Source organism: Clinocottus analis, unplaced genomic scaffold (genome assembly GCF_023055335.1).
Source record: "Clinocottus analis isolate CAN_PGR_092001 unplaced genomic scaffold, fCliAna1.0.p SCAF_13, whole genome shotgun sequence".
In the NCBI taxonomy this organism is placed as follows: domain Eukaryota; kingdom Metazoa; phylum Chordata; class Actinopteri; order Perciformes; family Cottidae; genus Clinocottus; species Clinocottus analis.
This window is the reverse complement of record NW_027175854.1, coordinates 11,472,501-11,489,157: the sequence shown is the minus strand read 5'-3', so window position 1 is coordinate 11,489,157 and position 16,657 is coordinate 11,472,501. Positions and strand designations below refer to the sequence as shown.

Below are 16,657 nucleotides of genomic sequence, written 5' to 3'. Positions count from 1 at the left end.
GAGAAGGACTTTCGGTTGGCCTCAAAGAGGTTCTGGCAAACCATCCGGCGGATCAGAAAGGGAAAGCAGGGCCTACCCCAGGCTGTTCTCAGCGGGGGAGGGGAACTGCTGACTCGGAGTGGGGACATCGTCGGACGGTGGAAAGAGCACTTTGAGGAACTCCTAAACCCGGCCAACATGTCCCCTGGGGAGGGGGCAGTGCCTGAAGACCTTGGGGTGGGTGCACCCATATCCCTGGCAGAGGTCACTAAGGTAGTTAAAGAGCTTCTTGGTGGCAAGGCGCCGGGGGTGGATGAAATCCACCCTGAGATGCTGAAAGCGCTGGACATTGCTGGGCTGTCTTGGCTGACACGCCTTTTCAGTGTCGCATGGGGGTCGGGAACAGTGCCCATGGACTGGCAGACCGGAGTGGTGGTTCCCATTTTCAAGAAGGGGGACCGGAGAGTGTGCTCGAACTATCGTGGTATCACACTACTCAGCCTCCCGGGAAAAGCTTATGCCAGGGTGCTGGAAAGGAGACTCCGACCGCTTGTCGAACCTCGGATTCAAGAGGAGCAGTGCGGATTCCGTCCCGGTCGTGGAACAGTGGACCAGCTCTTTACCCTTGCGGGACTACTGGAGGGGTCTTGGGAGTTTGCCCAACCAGTCTACATGTGATTTGTGGACTTGGAGAAGGCTTTCGACCGGGTCCCTCGGGGGGTTCTGTGGGGGGTGCTGCAGGAGTACGGGGTGCCGGATACGTTGGCACGGGCTATTCGGTCTCTATACGCCTGCAGTAGGAGTTGTGTCCGTATCCTCGGTATTAAGTCAGACACGTTCCCGGTGGGTGTTGGCCTCCGCCAGGGCTGCCCTTTATCACCGGTCCTGTTTGTGACCTTCATGGACAGGATTTCTAGGCGCAGCCGGGGGGCGGAGGAAATCCGGTTCGGGGGCCTCGGGATTGCCTCTCTGCTGTTTGCAGATGATGTGGTCCTGTTTGCTTCCTCGGAACGTGACCTCCAGCATTCGCTGGGGCGTTTTGCAGCCAAGTGTGAAGCGGCAGGGATGAGGGTTAGCGCCTCCAAATCCGAGGCCATGGTTCTCTGCCGGAAACCGGTGGATTGCTCCCTTCAGGTGGGGACAACATGCCTGCCCCAAGCGAAGGAGTTCAAGTACCTCGGGGTCTTGTTCACGAGTGAGGATAAGGTGGAGCGAGAGATCGACAGGCGGATCGGTGCGGCTGCAGCAGTAAAACAGGCGCTGTACCGGTCCGTCTTGGTGAAGAGGGAGCTAAGTCGGAAGGCGAAGCTCTCTATTTACTGGTCGGTCTACGTTCCAACCCTCACCTATGGTCACGAACTCTGGGTCGTGACCGAAAGAACGAGGTCGCGGATACAAGCGGCCGAAATGAGCTTCCTCCGTAGGGTGGCCGGGCTCAGCCTTAGAGATAGGGTAAGGAGCTCGGACATCAGGGGGGAGCTTGGAGTCGAGCCGCTGCTCCTTCGTATCGAAAGGAGTCAGCTGAGGTGGTTCGGGCATCTAATTCGGATGCCTCCTGGACGCCTCCCATTAGAGGTTTTCCAGGCACGTCCAACTGGGAAGAGGCCCCGGGGAAGACCCAGGACACGCTGGAGGGATTATATCTCCCGGCTGGCCTGGGAACGTCTCGGGGTCCCCCAGAACGAGCTGGAAAATGTTGCGGGTGAGAGTGAAGCCTGGGTCGGTCTGCTGGGTGTGCTGCCACCGCGACCCGACCCCGGATAAGCGGCGGAAAATGGATGGATGGATAGTTTGAGTGTGCATTCCAATTCAACATTTTAAAGAGCTAGAAACCACTAAAGGTTTTACGTTTCAGTTTACTTCAGCTGGCAGGTTTTGTCATCTTTGTTATTTTTTTTTTGTGTGGAAAGAACAAATATGTGACATTTTTCAACCTGGGTCTTAGAATTGTGTCCATTTGGACCTTTTCTTTTTGCATTCTAGTTTAACCCCGCAATTGTTGTTACTGTGCTGACAGTAATTCTAAAACCCTATCAGCACTAAACAAGAAGTAGCCAAACAAAGACCATATATTCATAGTTTTCATTCGTTTTTACACCATATTTACTAAAAAGAACAAGAAGCACATCATGTTTGAAAAGTCGGAATCAGAACCATGTATTGCCAAGTATGTTTACACTTACAAGGAATTAGTAGTATTGGTAGTATTGAATATTTACAGTTGGATCTGCAGGGAATAAATAGTTTAAAATAAGAATAAAATTAGAATAAGTAAAAATAAGTAAAGTGCACGGAATGAAGTGAGTGATTGATTGATTGTGTGAAAGTGATAAGTGTAAAGTGTATATCCGGCCGAACCCGGCTCAACCCATCTGGTCCTGTCAGGTATCCATACCCCAGTACATATGTAGCATGGTGAACCAAACTCAGGGAAAGGAAATGTCAAAAAGCACTTGATGCTGCTCATCAATCTTATTGCTGTGAGCACATGTTAATATTTGAAGGCGATGCAGATTTATGCATCAGCGTTCTTTTATCTGATTTACGTCAGCGTTTATGACAGCGGGACAGTCAAAGATACTGTAACAAAAGATTTAGACAATTATTATTATTACAGTATTATTTTGCTCAACATTAAGAATTTGACACTAGATTTGAAAAACACATCATGTTGATGCCTCAAGTTTATTAGGGCCTGAGCACTGACTGAATTTCAAATGTTTATTATTATTCTTATGGCGTGGCTTTGCATGGACAAATGAGGTGCTTGGACTAAACATAAATTCTTCAAAATTTAAATGAAATATTTAAAATTTAAAAAAAAAAAAAAAAAACGATTTTCTGCCATTTTGAATTTTGTTAAAAAATATTTTTTCCCCAAATCTTTCTTACAAAATACTCTGTGTATCATTACTGGTTCAATGTCATCAAAACATATCAAAAGCTTGTTGATATGGCGAAAGATTTGTCTTTTCCACAACACATTTATTCATTTTGAACATTAAAAGTGAACACCAATGACGGGTGTCCATTCAATCAGGAGTCAGAAGCTGTCAAGTTTCTAGTTAGTTATTGACTGGGTAGTGAATACACCAGCGACTATATGCATTCACACAGCACATTGTACACTCATCCTCTAGTTTTCTCTGTTAATATGCTAAGAAATGAACAGTTTAAAAGGACAACCGAGGGTGCACCTTGTTCTTCCCTCCCTTCTTGAATAAAGGTTAATGCATATGTGACTAGAAGTAACCATCTCTCCCTCAATCCTGCTCTTTACATTCACTTTCTCTCTGTAAAATTAAACTTTTCTCTAATTCTGTTATCGGCTGGCCCAGTCTGGCCCGGGGATAGATGCCATCTGTAATCCATTTCTCAGAGCCAGCCGCTGGGCCTTTTTCCAAATGACAGCGGTCCTTTAACAATCTCATTATTAAAAAAACACCACAATATAATATAGAAATATGGAGGGAGGGGCTCCTAAGATCGCGTCCGCCAAAGTGTTTTAGAGCACAGCACCTTTTGTGCTCAGGCTCATTATTGAGGTCTGGTTGCTATTGCACCAAATATCCATGGAAGTAAAAATGGAGAGTACTTGATTGGGCCTTTGCTCTGGAAGAACTGGAAGCTGAAGCTTGTAAGAAGAGAGGTCTGACCTGCCGGTCGATGTGGGTTCATGAGATTTTGTAGGCGAGGAAATGTCTTCAAACAAGTTTGTTTGTGCTCCAGAACTGAGGACAACGTCCACAAAGTTATTGTGTAATTCAACGACAACAATATGAACATAATGTATTTTTATTGGGACGCAATATGGTACAATTTTGGTGTCACACGTTTTGAGGAACAACTCACAAGCTGACACAATGTAATAAAATAACCGTGTTCTTTTATCCTGAGTGGCCGTCATCCTTCAGTGTTCAGTAATCAGTCCCTGTCCCTATGCCCCCCCACCCATTGAGGATCATATATGATGTTAACAAGTCCAACACATGGGATGAACAGATCAACAGCAAGTAGACACAGCAGTGACTAACTCCTTTCTATTCATCACACCCAGTGTGCTCGCCAACCCCTTACTACAGACACTCTTTACTGTGTGTGTGTGTGTGTATGCGCGCGTGCGTGCGCGCGCACCATAGTTCCCCTGCAATTCAAATCCATAACAATGCTGTGCTCACTCACCTACAAAATAAAAAAGAGAAAAATCGAGGCTGTGGATTGTGCGGGTGTTACAGGCAAACAGATTATGTGGTCCTTATTAGGCCTTTGATCCGAGGGGGTGTAAGGAGCTCTCATCTCCCACTGTGTTACTCTCTCTCACACACACACTCTTGTATTACTCTCAGGCCTGTAACAGTTCCCCACTGTGTAGCTCCTGTCACACGCGGTCACACATATAAAAGAGGTTATTTTGGGGTCGTCTTGGCGAACATAATGGATGGACACGCCCACACACACAAAAACACACACCAAAACAGATTCAGTTGCGCGTGTCCGAGGTCTGTGAACATGACCGTGAGTATATTTGCAATGGGACTAAAGGCTTTTAGCTGTGTGTCGGTGTCTGTGTGTGTGCGTGTGCGTGCGTGCGTGCGTTAATTAATACCAGAACAATAGAAGTGTGCCTGTTCAGTTGTTATCCGGTCAATGAAGACTCGTGGGCCTGCTGTTTTTTTTGTTTTTTTAGCACCGTGAAAAGGAAGAAAAAGAAAGAAATGATAACATCCCCAATCCCACTGTATTCAGCTACATCTCTCAAATGTGTAAGAGGAAGACAATAAACGCAGCCTTTTATAATGAACCACAATATTCTTATCTAAATTAAATAAGTCATGGAAAGCGATAAAGTGCCCTCAAAGCAACATTTTACAGGTCAGACGTGCTTCAGGTCCTGCAGCTTTCATTTACATTTTTTTTTTTATCAGGTAACGAACTTTAGATGCTGTTGGCAGTTTTTCATAATGTTTGGAGGAGGCACCTTTTGGACGTGAGGTAAATTGAATCCTGGGATTTTTGTTGTTAGAGATATATTGATGGTCCTCAAATAATATGTAGTGTAGTTTATCATATTGTATAATACTCTTTTGGTTTCAAGTCACTGTGAATGCAAAGGCAGTTGTGTGTGATTGCATAAAAATATGATATGTTTGTTTTTATCGAACACAAATGTATTGTACATTTATTTAAAATAAATAATATATTGTCTATAAATTATAAATCTAAGAGTGCATTGTTCTCAAATTCTTATAAAGTTTAGTAAGGGTGTAGCTGTTGTGGTCATGATGATTTTTGGGCGACATCATACTGCATATTTTAAAAACATTTATTGGGGTGCATCGGCAGAGGCCTAACAGCAAATTGTGTACAGGACTCTATACTATCACATTCTTAAGGATCTGTGGAGGCTGTGAGGTGCTGAAGAATCTGTATTTATTGACAGTCCTTTTTTTATCAATATATGTGTCAGAAAATGTTCTTTAGCTTAATTTTATTTATTTATTTAGGAGAAATGTAACTTTTAAAATCTGGCAAGTATTTTTCATTATTTGTTATAAATGCTTAAAAATAGTGTAATAACAAAAAAGTACAGAAACAGTTTTGAATATTCATCATGTTTTACTTCATAAGTAATTGTAAACGAACATGAAGAAAACTTTTGAAATTGCAATAATTCAATTTAACCAGTTCACATCTTCTCAAATACTTTCAATATCCATGTTACAGGCTGTTATGTGTCCATGTCCAGGCGTTTTAGAGATCTGTTTAGCGTCCTGAAGCGGTTCCTGTCCAGCTAAAGATAGAGCCCAACCTTGCACTCCTCACACAGCCATGAAGTGCTTTTACGGTAGAGAGTACACTGTTTCCCCCCAAAAATGGCCAGAACAGAGTCTGAGTGACGGCCGCTATGATCGCTCCTTCCGGGGGTCCGGCAGCAGTTTAAATCAGCGACGGTGACTGCGGAGCTTCTCAACGCCGATTGGCTGACGCAAGCTGCTATGACTCACAGGATTTTTTCGTCGAAGTTGGGATATTTGAAATGACGTGAATTCGGGCTGCGTCAGATGCTCATTTCGCCCCGCGTCAAACGGGCTGTTCGGGCCGCCTCAAACGCGTCTATTGCGCGTAAGCCTTTGTGGTCGAACTGAAATAAACTTTTATGCTATTTAAAACTACTTATGAAATGTACAATAATTTAGTCTGAAAGTTACAGTTCTAAATCAATATTTGAAATGCTTACATACATTATTTTTTTATGTATGTGTAAACTGCTTTTTTTGTTTTTTTTTCCTTAAAAAAACAATAGATGCAATCAATTCACAATCAATTGAATCGCCACAATAGGCCTGTGTTAACGTCTCTCTCACTCTCTTTACCAGGCTGTCTGTCCAACCTTCCACCAAACGCCAAGAAGATCTCCAACTCGTATGAGGAACGCCGCAAACAAGCCACCGCTATTGTGCTGCTGGGGGTCATCGGGGCCGAGTTTGGCGCTGAGATTGAACCTTCAAAGGGTTTGGCACGGACTCGAGCCGGTGGACAGGCGCCCGAGGGATTTGGACTGACGAGCGGAGGGTCATCCAACTACTCACTGGCTAGACACACATGTATGTGCAGAGATGACACACTCATTGTCATGTTTAAATTCTGCATATCAACATATACATTTTGCGTCCCGAGGCATGTCATGTAGGAAGGCCTCACACTATGCACCACAACAACACTTATGTGTGTTCCTGGATTGTTGTCTCACAGCTGACTCACTTTGCATGGCCTCCTCACCACCGACTGTGATTAAGGCCTGGGCATTTTGGTTTTGTTAAGCAAACTTCCCTATTGTTGTTTTAGCCATACTATCAGTGTGGCGTGTTGGCTGGGTATCGTTTAAAAAAGTAAACTATTGAAACCTTAATGGTATTGAGTACCTATACCACAGGTCACTAACAGGCAGACCGCGGTCCGGATCTGGACCCAGGCGCAGTTATATCTGACCCCAAGTATGAGCAATTGTAGCGTTTCATAATTTTACAGCTAATTGTTTTTCTTTCACTAAAATTAATTAGCTCAAGATCTACCCTCAGGCTCCACCAGCATGCCACCATTGCGCATCAATTGTGTTTCATTTGGTACAATTTTGTGTGCATTCTGACCTCATGATCATATATGCTTGTAGTCAAACTAGGCTAAGGCTAATTGTGGTTGTATATAGGTGAGCTTGGGGTTTTTCATGTTTATAATGACATACTTGCTTACCTGTTGTTCGTTAAACTCTTTAAAAAGTTTGGACTGTCTGCTTGAAATGTGCTTGGCCATGTTTGACATGTTACCTCCCTTTGTCTGTGTTGCTTTAAAGCACGTTCTACAGACAGGTCTATCGGTGTCAGTGGGCTTTCCCTCACAGTCTGCACTGTATTCAAAGTATCTCCAGATTCCACTCCTGGCATGTTTTTTTTCTACAAGCAGAGGACGATCGGCAAGAGCTCCTAAACTCGACTTGCACCTTGTGTAAGCCGGAGCCCTGCCCTTGAGCTCCGTGTCCATGCATTCTCTGCATGCAGGCAGCATGAGAGAGAGACCGGAGCAGTTTTAAGGAAGCGCGCTACTTTGAGAAAGTATCGATACTTAAAATATGCAAAATCGTATCGTTTTTAACGTACGGGTACCGCGATACCTTTTTAGTATCGATATACCGTGCAATATTAATCGTGGCGTGAGTGAGAGATGGGAGAGAGGACTAGAGGTGGAAAAGGTGGTAAAGTCCGCAAGTGAGAGAAGATACTTCGCATAGCGTTTTTCAAAAAGAAAAATCTGCACAGTGAAACCAGAGTCGATAGCTAGACTCTTCTACATTCATTCTTCTTAAACGTAGTTTAAAACTCGTATGTCTCATGTGTTCAGACGATTATTAAAAGTGCAATGTGAAGCTTTGCTGCGAGACAAAGCACAACTCTTTTGAGCAAAAGTATCGACTCACATCCGAAGTGAATTAAGAGAATCTGGGAGCCACTATGATTAAAATCCTAACACATTCATTCCAACAATAATGTCAACAGAGGGAATAGAGCTGAAACAAGTGGTTTTTAATAACAGATATAGTCCCTTACACACATTTTATAAGAGACTGATATAATGTTGTTGCTTTTTTGGTTGACATCCCGAGACACCTGAATTTAAAGCGACAGGGCAAAGACAATTAAGTTACAATTATTTTTGTAAAATGTGTACTTCATTTTAAGATTTTTTTTTCCATTGTTAAATCCAGCCCTTATTGAAATGAGAGTAGAATATTTTTTTTATATTATTTATAATTCATCCACTTAAATTTGAAAACTGATAATGAATATTTTTGAGATATTTTTTTTTTTTTCTTTATTTGATTATACAGTTCGTTGTTGACTTCATACAGATGTTGAAAAAACTGCTGGCTACTTAGTGTCAGTCGGTTGGATAGTTATCATTTGTGGTTCCCCAGAGACTGACTTTTTACCTGACCTTTCCCCCAGCATCATCATGAGGCTGACAATTTCGGCTCATTAGTAAAATAGTTCAAGAGCTGTTGGATTGCAATGTAATTTGGTCCAGTCATGCATGGTCCCTGCAACTGAATTGAGTACATTTGGTGATGCCTTGACCCCACAACCAGCCCTTTGGGTTTGGGACTTCATCTAACATTTTGTACACGTACATATATGGTGGCGTCACAATACTCTCACCTTCAGAGGGATACTGAAATGTTCAGTGGCTCCGGTCTTGGTCCAGGACCATAGTTAATCCAAACTCAGAACTACACAACTGCCAAAGTAGAAACTTTGGTGTTGGATTACAGGCGAGGAGACAGATGGGATTGATTTTCACCCACCAAGTACACCTTAAGGAGCTTCACACACACACACACACACACACACACACACACACACACACACACACACACACACACACACACACTCGCTCACTGGGCCCACCCCGTGCCAGCCGTGCCTGCAGCGTTGGACCTTGGTGGGCATCAAACCCGCACTAAGCAGAGCCGCTGTTCCATCCTGCTGCCCTTGAGCTCTGATTGGTTGCCTCTGGGGCCATCCGCCCAGCGACAGTCTGTACTCTCACTGATAGACTGTGGAGCGTAGAGAGAGGGGGAAGAGAGGGAGCCTTTGGCGAGGTTTTATTTGGACAATGTAATCCTGTTCGATACTTATTTTCAACAAAATAAACCAAACCTCTCAAAGTCATCAATGTTAAATACTGTCTTAACGTCAAGAAGTCACACAAGAACTTTACCCAGATAAAATACAATATGATATTGGAAAATTTCTCGAAACGTTAAGACTAAGGCCTAATTTGCATGGTTTTTCTTAACTCAACTTTTGTTTTCAGGTCTTTATTTATTTTTTTCCACTATTGATGTTACTTTCTCAGTGTGGTTCAGCCACACTGAGAAAGTAACATCAATTCCTAGTTGATCGCATTAGACATCTTCCAGGCCAAACAGAAGAATGTCTGCACTTTGTCAGTATTGGCATTATTTTGCAGCATATTCCATCCAGCGCTGGTGATGATTTTCTCTGGCCAATCAGTGATCGACAGTGTGTTAAATCCACCTTCCAGTATCAATTTAGCTCACCTTGAATCTTGTCCGAGTAGGTACTAAAACAAGTACCCACAACTTTTGCAAATTTTAAAACCCAAAAAAAGAGGTTGGGTTTAGTCTCATGCAGAGGAAATATATCATAAGACCCAACTCTGGAAAAATACATTGTTATTTATAACGATAAAACAATGCAAGAACATTGTTGTATTCTCATCCTCAGCCTCGTGTCATCTACCGTGAGATTAAAATCTAATTCAGCTGAACAACACAAACTTGTTTATGAGAATACCTAATACCTGTTTTGTTGCAAAGCTTGAACTCCAGCAAATTCCACCTTACTTTTCAATCACAAGAGGGAACAAAAGAATAGGCCCCATTAAATGCTAGAAAGTCTTGCTTGATCAAAGTGGTCTAGGGCTAAAATATGATGGTCAAGAGGATGTAACATTTTTAGAGATGGACAAGAGATTACATGGAGGATGTTCTCCTGGACAGTGACCTGTGAAATTTGTCTTGGTAACTACTGAACTGTAGAAGGTTTACTACCAATTGGCAGCCGAATACAACGCATTATATTCCTTGCTTTTTCAAACTCCAAATTAATTCAGATTAGAGCAAGATAATCCTTAAATTAAATAACTACAAGGATTCACTCAAACCTGTTGCTTTGAGTGAGTCCTTGCAGATCACTTATCGACCGATTTCTTCATTTTCTCTTAGGTAACAATGTAACTATTAGCCGGGCCGGGCCTGTCGCACAAGCCATGTTGAAAGGCGCAACTTTTCAAATAAGTATTTTATTTCAAACACGGAGTCAGAAAGTAGCTTCCTGTCAGGGTCACGATGGTTAACTCAAAAGGTATCTACATCCAGCTATATCTTCCAGCTAAAGTGCAGTGCCAGAAGCTGACTTACGCAGCTTTCCCGAGACATGTCATTTTGACTGTTCATCCTGGAGAATTGAAATGGGGAAACAAACAACTGTCTCACGGGTTAAATTCACGCTCCGGCCTCTTGGCCAAGAGGTTGAGGCTCGAACATGATGCTACTCCTGCCACTATTCCTGACAGACATAATTCACTTATGGCCACTTTAACCTAGGTCGTATTTAGGCAGTTTGAACATTGGCGGGCCTTGCGTTTTCGACCTAGGTCTTCAGTGCCGTGTAGTCCAAATCAGGTGTGGACTGGAAAAGGCTATTTTAACCACTTTGATGAGGGGAAAAAAAGGCGTTTTATGGCATTTTTTTCTTTGGTTACTTAAAATGTTTTAAACCATAGGTCTCAATATATGGTTAAGGAAGGAAAGAAGGAAAAATAGATGATGAAAGAGGGAAGGTGGGATGTCCATGGACAGAATAAAAGAGACAAACTATACATCTGTGTATTGTTTCTGGACAATAATGCTCTCAGTAAATGTCAAAATACCATTTTAAAACCATTTTAGTGCCATTTTAAAACATTCTTGAGAGCCGATTGGAAATTGGGTTTTTATTTATTTCTCAGTCATCTCACCTTTCTAATCTTTATGCAACAGTCGTGCATACACACATTCATTTATTTTTTCGCTGATAGTCTGAAAATTAGTAGAATTTTTTTTCTCCTAATTTGTACCTCAGGGTTATCAATTAATTTATAATATAAGCGATGTAAAGATTAACCTTTTTTCTCATTGTATAGCAGTCAGCTCACTTCAAATTTTATTGATGTGGTCAGCGAATTTTCTTTTTCAAATTAATGTTTTTGTTATTTTATTGAAGGGGCCACATGCTGCCCATTTTGATCTCAAGTGGGCCGGACCAGTAAAATCACAGCATAATAAACGCATAAATAACGACAATATTTCTTTATGTTTTAATCATTGGTGAAGATTTTTGGATTATAAACCCTATTTTGAAGTCTTTTAACAATTAACTAGAAACATAAAGACCAAAAATTCAGACATCAGCCTACTGTTTATCTGCCTGAGCTCTCTTCTGCAGATTCCCTCACTTTGTGATGTGTTCGATACAATAATAGCAGTGCATTAATTGCGACTGTGGAACAATGGTTTGCATGTCTGTCTTTCAAACAGAGTATCAGAGGTTCGAATCCCAGCTCCACTAATTTTGGTCGAAAAAAAAAAATCTGTTTGACACTCCTGTGCTAGACAGTAAAGCCAGCCGAACTAGCTCGCTTTCTGGTTTCCACATAATATTCTTAATGTATACAGTGGTTGTTGACCGGAGACTACTTTTATAATAATGTTTAGATATTATTTTTTTCCTTCTCTCTCCCTGCAGCGAGTGCCATGCGGCTTTCGTCCACAAACCAAGTCCCCCACATTGATTTACCTTCATCTCTGATTTACCCTCAAACAGAGAAAAGAAAGAGGGAGCAGGGCCGACAGAGGAAAAGAAGTAGCAAAGCCTGTTAGTGGTTGACTTGGCCTGGTAAACTTTGGACATTGCTGATCTGTCACTATTTCACACTCTCTACTTCCCTTCATCCTTCATTCTACCATATTTCCTTTCTTCCTTCCAGCCTTCTTCCTCCTCCTGCCCCAATCACAACTCTTTGTTTATGTGTTTTTTTATACTTTGTTTTATTTAGTTATTTCTCCTACAGAATAAATACATCACCAAAAATACAACATCAAACCATGCGACTGGCAAAAAGGGACACAGAAAAAGAAAACCCACACAAATAAACAAAGCCGGAAAAAAGTAAAAAGAAAGGATATAATAATAATAATAATAATAATAATAATAATAAAACAAAACAATCAAAACAACCATGCAACACTTTGTCAGTCAATCAAGTCAAACAAATTCATTCCAACTTACAGACATAAACAAAAAAATATATTCAATAGGGTCTATTTATAAACGTTTGAGCTTGGCGAGGGTGTCACCTGTCAGTTTCTCTTTTTTTTTTTTTTTTTTTTTACATATATTTGGTCCATTTTGTCCATCTAGTTATGTAGGTGCGCTTTCCCAGCCTCAGGAGGAGGGTCAATCTTTCCATCTCGTGGATTTCTTTGATTATTTCAGTCCAGTTTTCTGTTGAAGGTGAGTTTGTTTGTAACCAGTTGCGGGTGATTGCTTTTTTTGCTGCAACTGTTAATATTTTCAGGAGGTACCTATCGTTTCCTGTAATTCCTTCTGGCAAGTCACCGAAATAAAGAGATTTGCACGTAAATAGAATCTGCTTCCACAGAGTATGTTGCGTAATTGTCCAAGTGCTCTCCCAGAATATTTGTATTTTGGGGAAGCTCCAGAAGATATGGTGGTGGTTCGCTTTCCCCTCCCTACAATTTCTCCAGCATGCATGTTTGTACTTAAGTATGTCTTCATTTTAGGGGTGATAAAGAAACAAACAAGGTTCTTCCACCTGAATTCGCGCCAGTACATGGAACAAGAAGTAGAAAACACACTTTTAAACATATTCTCCCATTGCTGACTGGTTATTTCATCTTCTATTCATTCATTATTTCATTCTCCCATCTCTCCTTGATATATGTTGTGGTTGCCCCTCTGCACTGGTAAGCCTTCGAAATTATTGATTTAGAGCTACTTGTGTATGCCTGTACTGCTAATTGTATTATTTTATTATGTTCTATAGTTATTTCATGTTTCCAAATTTCTTTATAAAAGTAATGCCGTACTTGTAAGTATGTGAAAAAATCGGACTTTTCCAAATTGAATTTTTCTTTCAGAGTCTGAAAACTTTGCAATGTGTTTTTCACCGTCTTTGTGCAGAAAGCTGTAATGCCTTGGTTTGTCCAGTACCTGAATCTAGAATCTATATTATTTGGTGTAAATTCTGTGTCATATACTAGCCATCTGAGTTTACTTAAATGGTTCCATAAATTGAATTTCTTTATAACTTCAAACCAGGTATGAAGGGTAAATGAAACAAAGGGGTTCAATTGGTCATGATGAGGTGTCATTAATTTGCAATCTGCGATCATTGCTTGTACTGGGATACCTTTGCATTCATATTCCATCTCCTTCCGCTTAGCCTCGTATCCATTATCACACCAAAGAACTATTGTTTTTAATTGGGCAGAGTAGAAATAGTCTTTGAGGTTAGGGAGGGACATTCCACCTCTCTCCTTATTAGTTAGCGTGCTATATTTAACCCGTGGCTTCCTTCCGTTCCAAATAAATCTAGAGATCTGCCTGTCCCAATCCTGGAATTGTCTGGCTGGTATTTTAATTGGTAGAGACATAAATAAATACAGTAGTTTAGGTAAAATGGACATTTTCATAATATCAATTCTCGCACTTAGATTCAATAATGATGTTGACCAGTTACTTAGATTTTCTTTAATTTTTGTGTTAAAATGTCATAGTTTTTTTATACAGGTCACTAGTACTTTGGGTTAACCAGATTCCAAGATATTTGATTGCCTTCTGAGACCAGTTAATGGGTATCCTTTGCTTTATAAGGGGTGTTGGGTTGTAATTGAATGGTAATATTTGCGTTTTTTGCATATTTAGCTTGTATCCTAAATATGTACCGAATATGTCCAGGAGATCTAAGAGGTTAGGGAGGCAGTAAGACGTCCATTTATTTTTATTCTTCCTGTCGGGGCAGAATAAAGAGCTTTAATACTGTTGATTGACTTTTCAGCAAAACCAAATCATTCTAAAAACAAATATTCCCAGCTCACACAGTCAAAAGCTTTTTCTGGATCAAGGCTGACTAACACAGCTTTTGATTTTGATTTCCTGATATTTTCTATAATCTGGAGAGAACATCTAATATTATCTTGGGTTTGCCGTCCCGGTACGAAACCGGTTTGATCGCCATCGATTCGATCAGGGATAAAGGTTTCCATTCTCTTAGACATGATGGATGCATATAGTTTGTAATCTTGATTTAAAATCGAAATCGGTCTGTATGAACTGCATAACATTTCATTCTTGCCCTCCTTTGGAATGACGAAGATCATAGCTTCACTCCAAGAAGGAGTCAGCTGAGGGTCGAAGTTTACCACCCTATCACTGAGTCACAGCACGTTGACCGCACACCAATTCTGCATGTTCGACACTTTGTCTCTTCGTCGACCACCACAACATCACCGCTAACAGCGTTAGTGCGGTTGTCCATCTCCTGCAGTCTATGTCCCCCATAACGACATAGTACAATGCTGCTAACGCAGTTAGCGCTCCATCAGTTGCTGCTGGTATATATAATGTAGCAGTCTTGCCCAGCGATGCTAACACGGATAAATATACAGTGTGTTTACATGATGGTATTAATTTGAATCTTGCTTTAGTCGGACTATCCTCTCTTTTGGGGCAACTTCTATTATCCTAATATACATGGCAGTGAATAAATCGAATCATAGGCCGAAAGCATGTCATATCCAATACGATAGGTGGCGCTGTTTTCAGTATATCTTGTGGTGATACAGCCATCTCCGCTTGACGTCTTCACTCTTCATAATGGAAAGAACCGCGTTACCTTCGGTGGTTGTCGGGGAGCTAGCGGAGAGCAAACAGGGAACTAGCAGCAGCGCTAGCTAGCTACAGCAGGGAGCGAGCAGGGACACCCACCGAAGGTAGTATCGTCTTGTAACCCGACTTTTACGTTTGTTTGTTTCTGCCGGCCGTGACAACTTATCGTCACTTTCGACTTCCGGGTCATGACCTGGGAGGAAGGGAGGGAGACAGGGAGGGAGGGAAGGGGCGGTGGGATCGTGAGCATGCGCAAAGGCACATAGTCCAGTTCTGATCCGATTCACCGTTTACATGCTGGGATGTCCGAATTATTAACCGAGTCCGATCGAGTTATCCAGGGGTGTTGATCGGATCATAGTCGGACCACAATTATTCGAACAAAGGTGTTTAAATGAATGGGATAATTCAATTTTAGTCCGATTAAGCCAGTAATTCAAATGCATGTAACCGCACTGATAGGCTCCAGCTATGATTATATGCCAGGTGATCCACAAGATGACATTACCTTTGTGTGTCTGGAGAAAGGAGGCCTTAAAAGCCATCACAGGATCATAAATACTCATAGTAAATTATCTGTTTAATGTTCCATGTTTCTTCATATCGTTTACTTTTCAGGTGACAATACAATAAACTGTTGACTTTAGAAAAAAAGGGCCTCCCTGAATACCTACAGATTTACAACTCCACCAAGGCCGTTCTGAGCATACATCGATAAACTCAGAGTAAATAAAAGAATGACCTGCTCATTTATGATAACTGCATGAATATACAAGTTGTTTTTTTTGTGAACATTTACATACCCACACACCAGGTGTTTATTCTTCACCGTCTCTGTCTGGATTTTCCCTCTGACTCTATCTTTTCGAAGCAAGAATCCGCTCCGCACAACCTTCAGTGGGTGAGACAGACAGACGGACAGATACCCATAGAGGAAAGGGGCTTGTGTGTGTGTGTGTGTGTGTGTGTGTGTGTGTGTGTGTGTGTGTGTGTGTGTGTGTGTGTGTGTGTGTGTGTGTGTGTCTGTGTGTCTGTGTGTCTATGTGTCTACGTGTGTGCACGCGTGCATGCACTGGGTACTGTTATTGAGGGATGGGGGATATTTTCAGGAGCTTTAATGGTCAACATGTCCCCACAGAGACTGGCTCAAATGTCAGGTCAGATATGAAGCGACCTCTATCCCGCTCGCTGTCTGCATTCTCTCAGAGAGAGAGACGTTCCAACCCAAACCTTGTTTGAAGCATTAGGATTTATTAATTTTTCCTTCATAACAATTTATGATTTCTTTATGGAGCAGACATGTTACTGTGTTAGGCGAGCCTGTGATGGTAAATGTTTAAGTGCTTTAGAGTGATGAGAGCGCAAATTAGCCGTTTAGCTAACTCTGGTGTATTTACATTGCTGTCAGTGTTAAATGGGGACCGTCCCAGGTAGTGAAACACATAAGTGACGATTTATTGTCCTATTTCAGCCCAAACACTAACAACCACGCTTAACACTTCATCAGACTAGCCTGAAGAAGCAGCTGTAATACTAGGATTAACACATTTAATCGTCAAAGTTCACCACCCCACCACTGAGTCACAGCACTATGACTGCACACCCATTCTGCATGTTTGACTCTTTGTCAAACATTATTTTTTCGTATT

General features: G+C 41.6%; 1 protein-coding gene across 3 annotated transcripts in view; it reads left to right on the top strand.

The window, feature by feature from the left end:
- The window catches only part of LOC137783576 (WD repeat-containing protein 7), a 169,122-nt gene that overhangs the window by 117,233 nt on the left and 35,232 nt on the right, over window positions 1-16,657 (top strand). For all 3 annotated transcript variants that reach the window (XM_068573644.1, XM_068573643.1, XM_068573642.1), the window contains one exon: window positions 6,357-6,584. In XM_068573644.1, coding sequence (XP_068429745.1) covers window positions 6,357-6,584 — 228 coding nt within the window. The remainder of the gene's footprint in view (window positions 1-6,356; window positions 6,585-16,657) is intronic.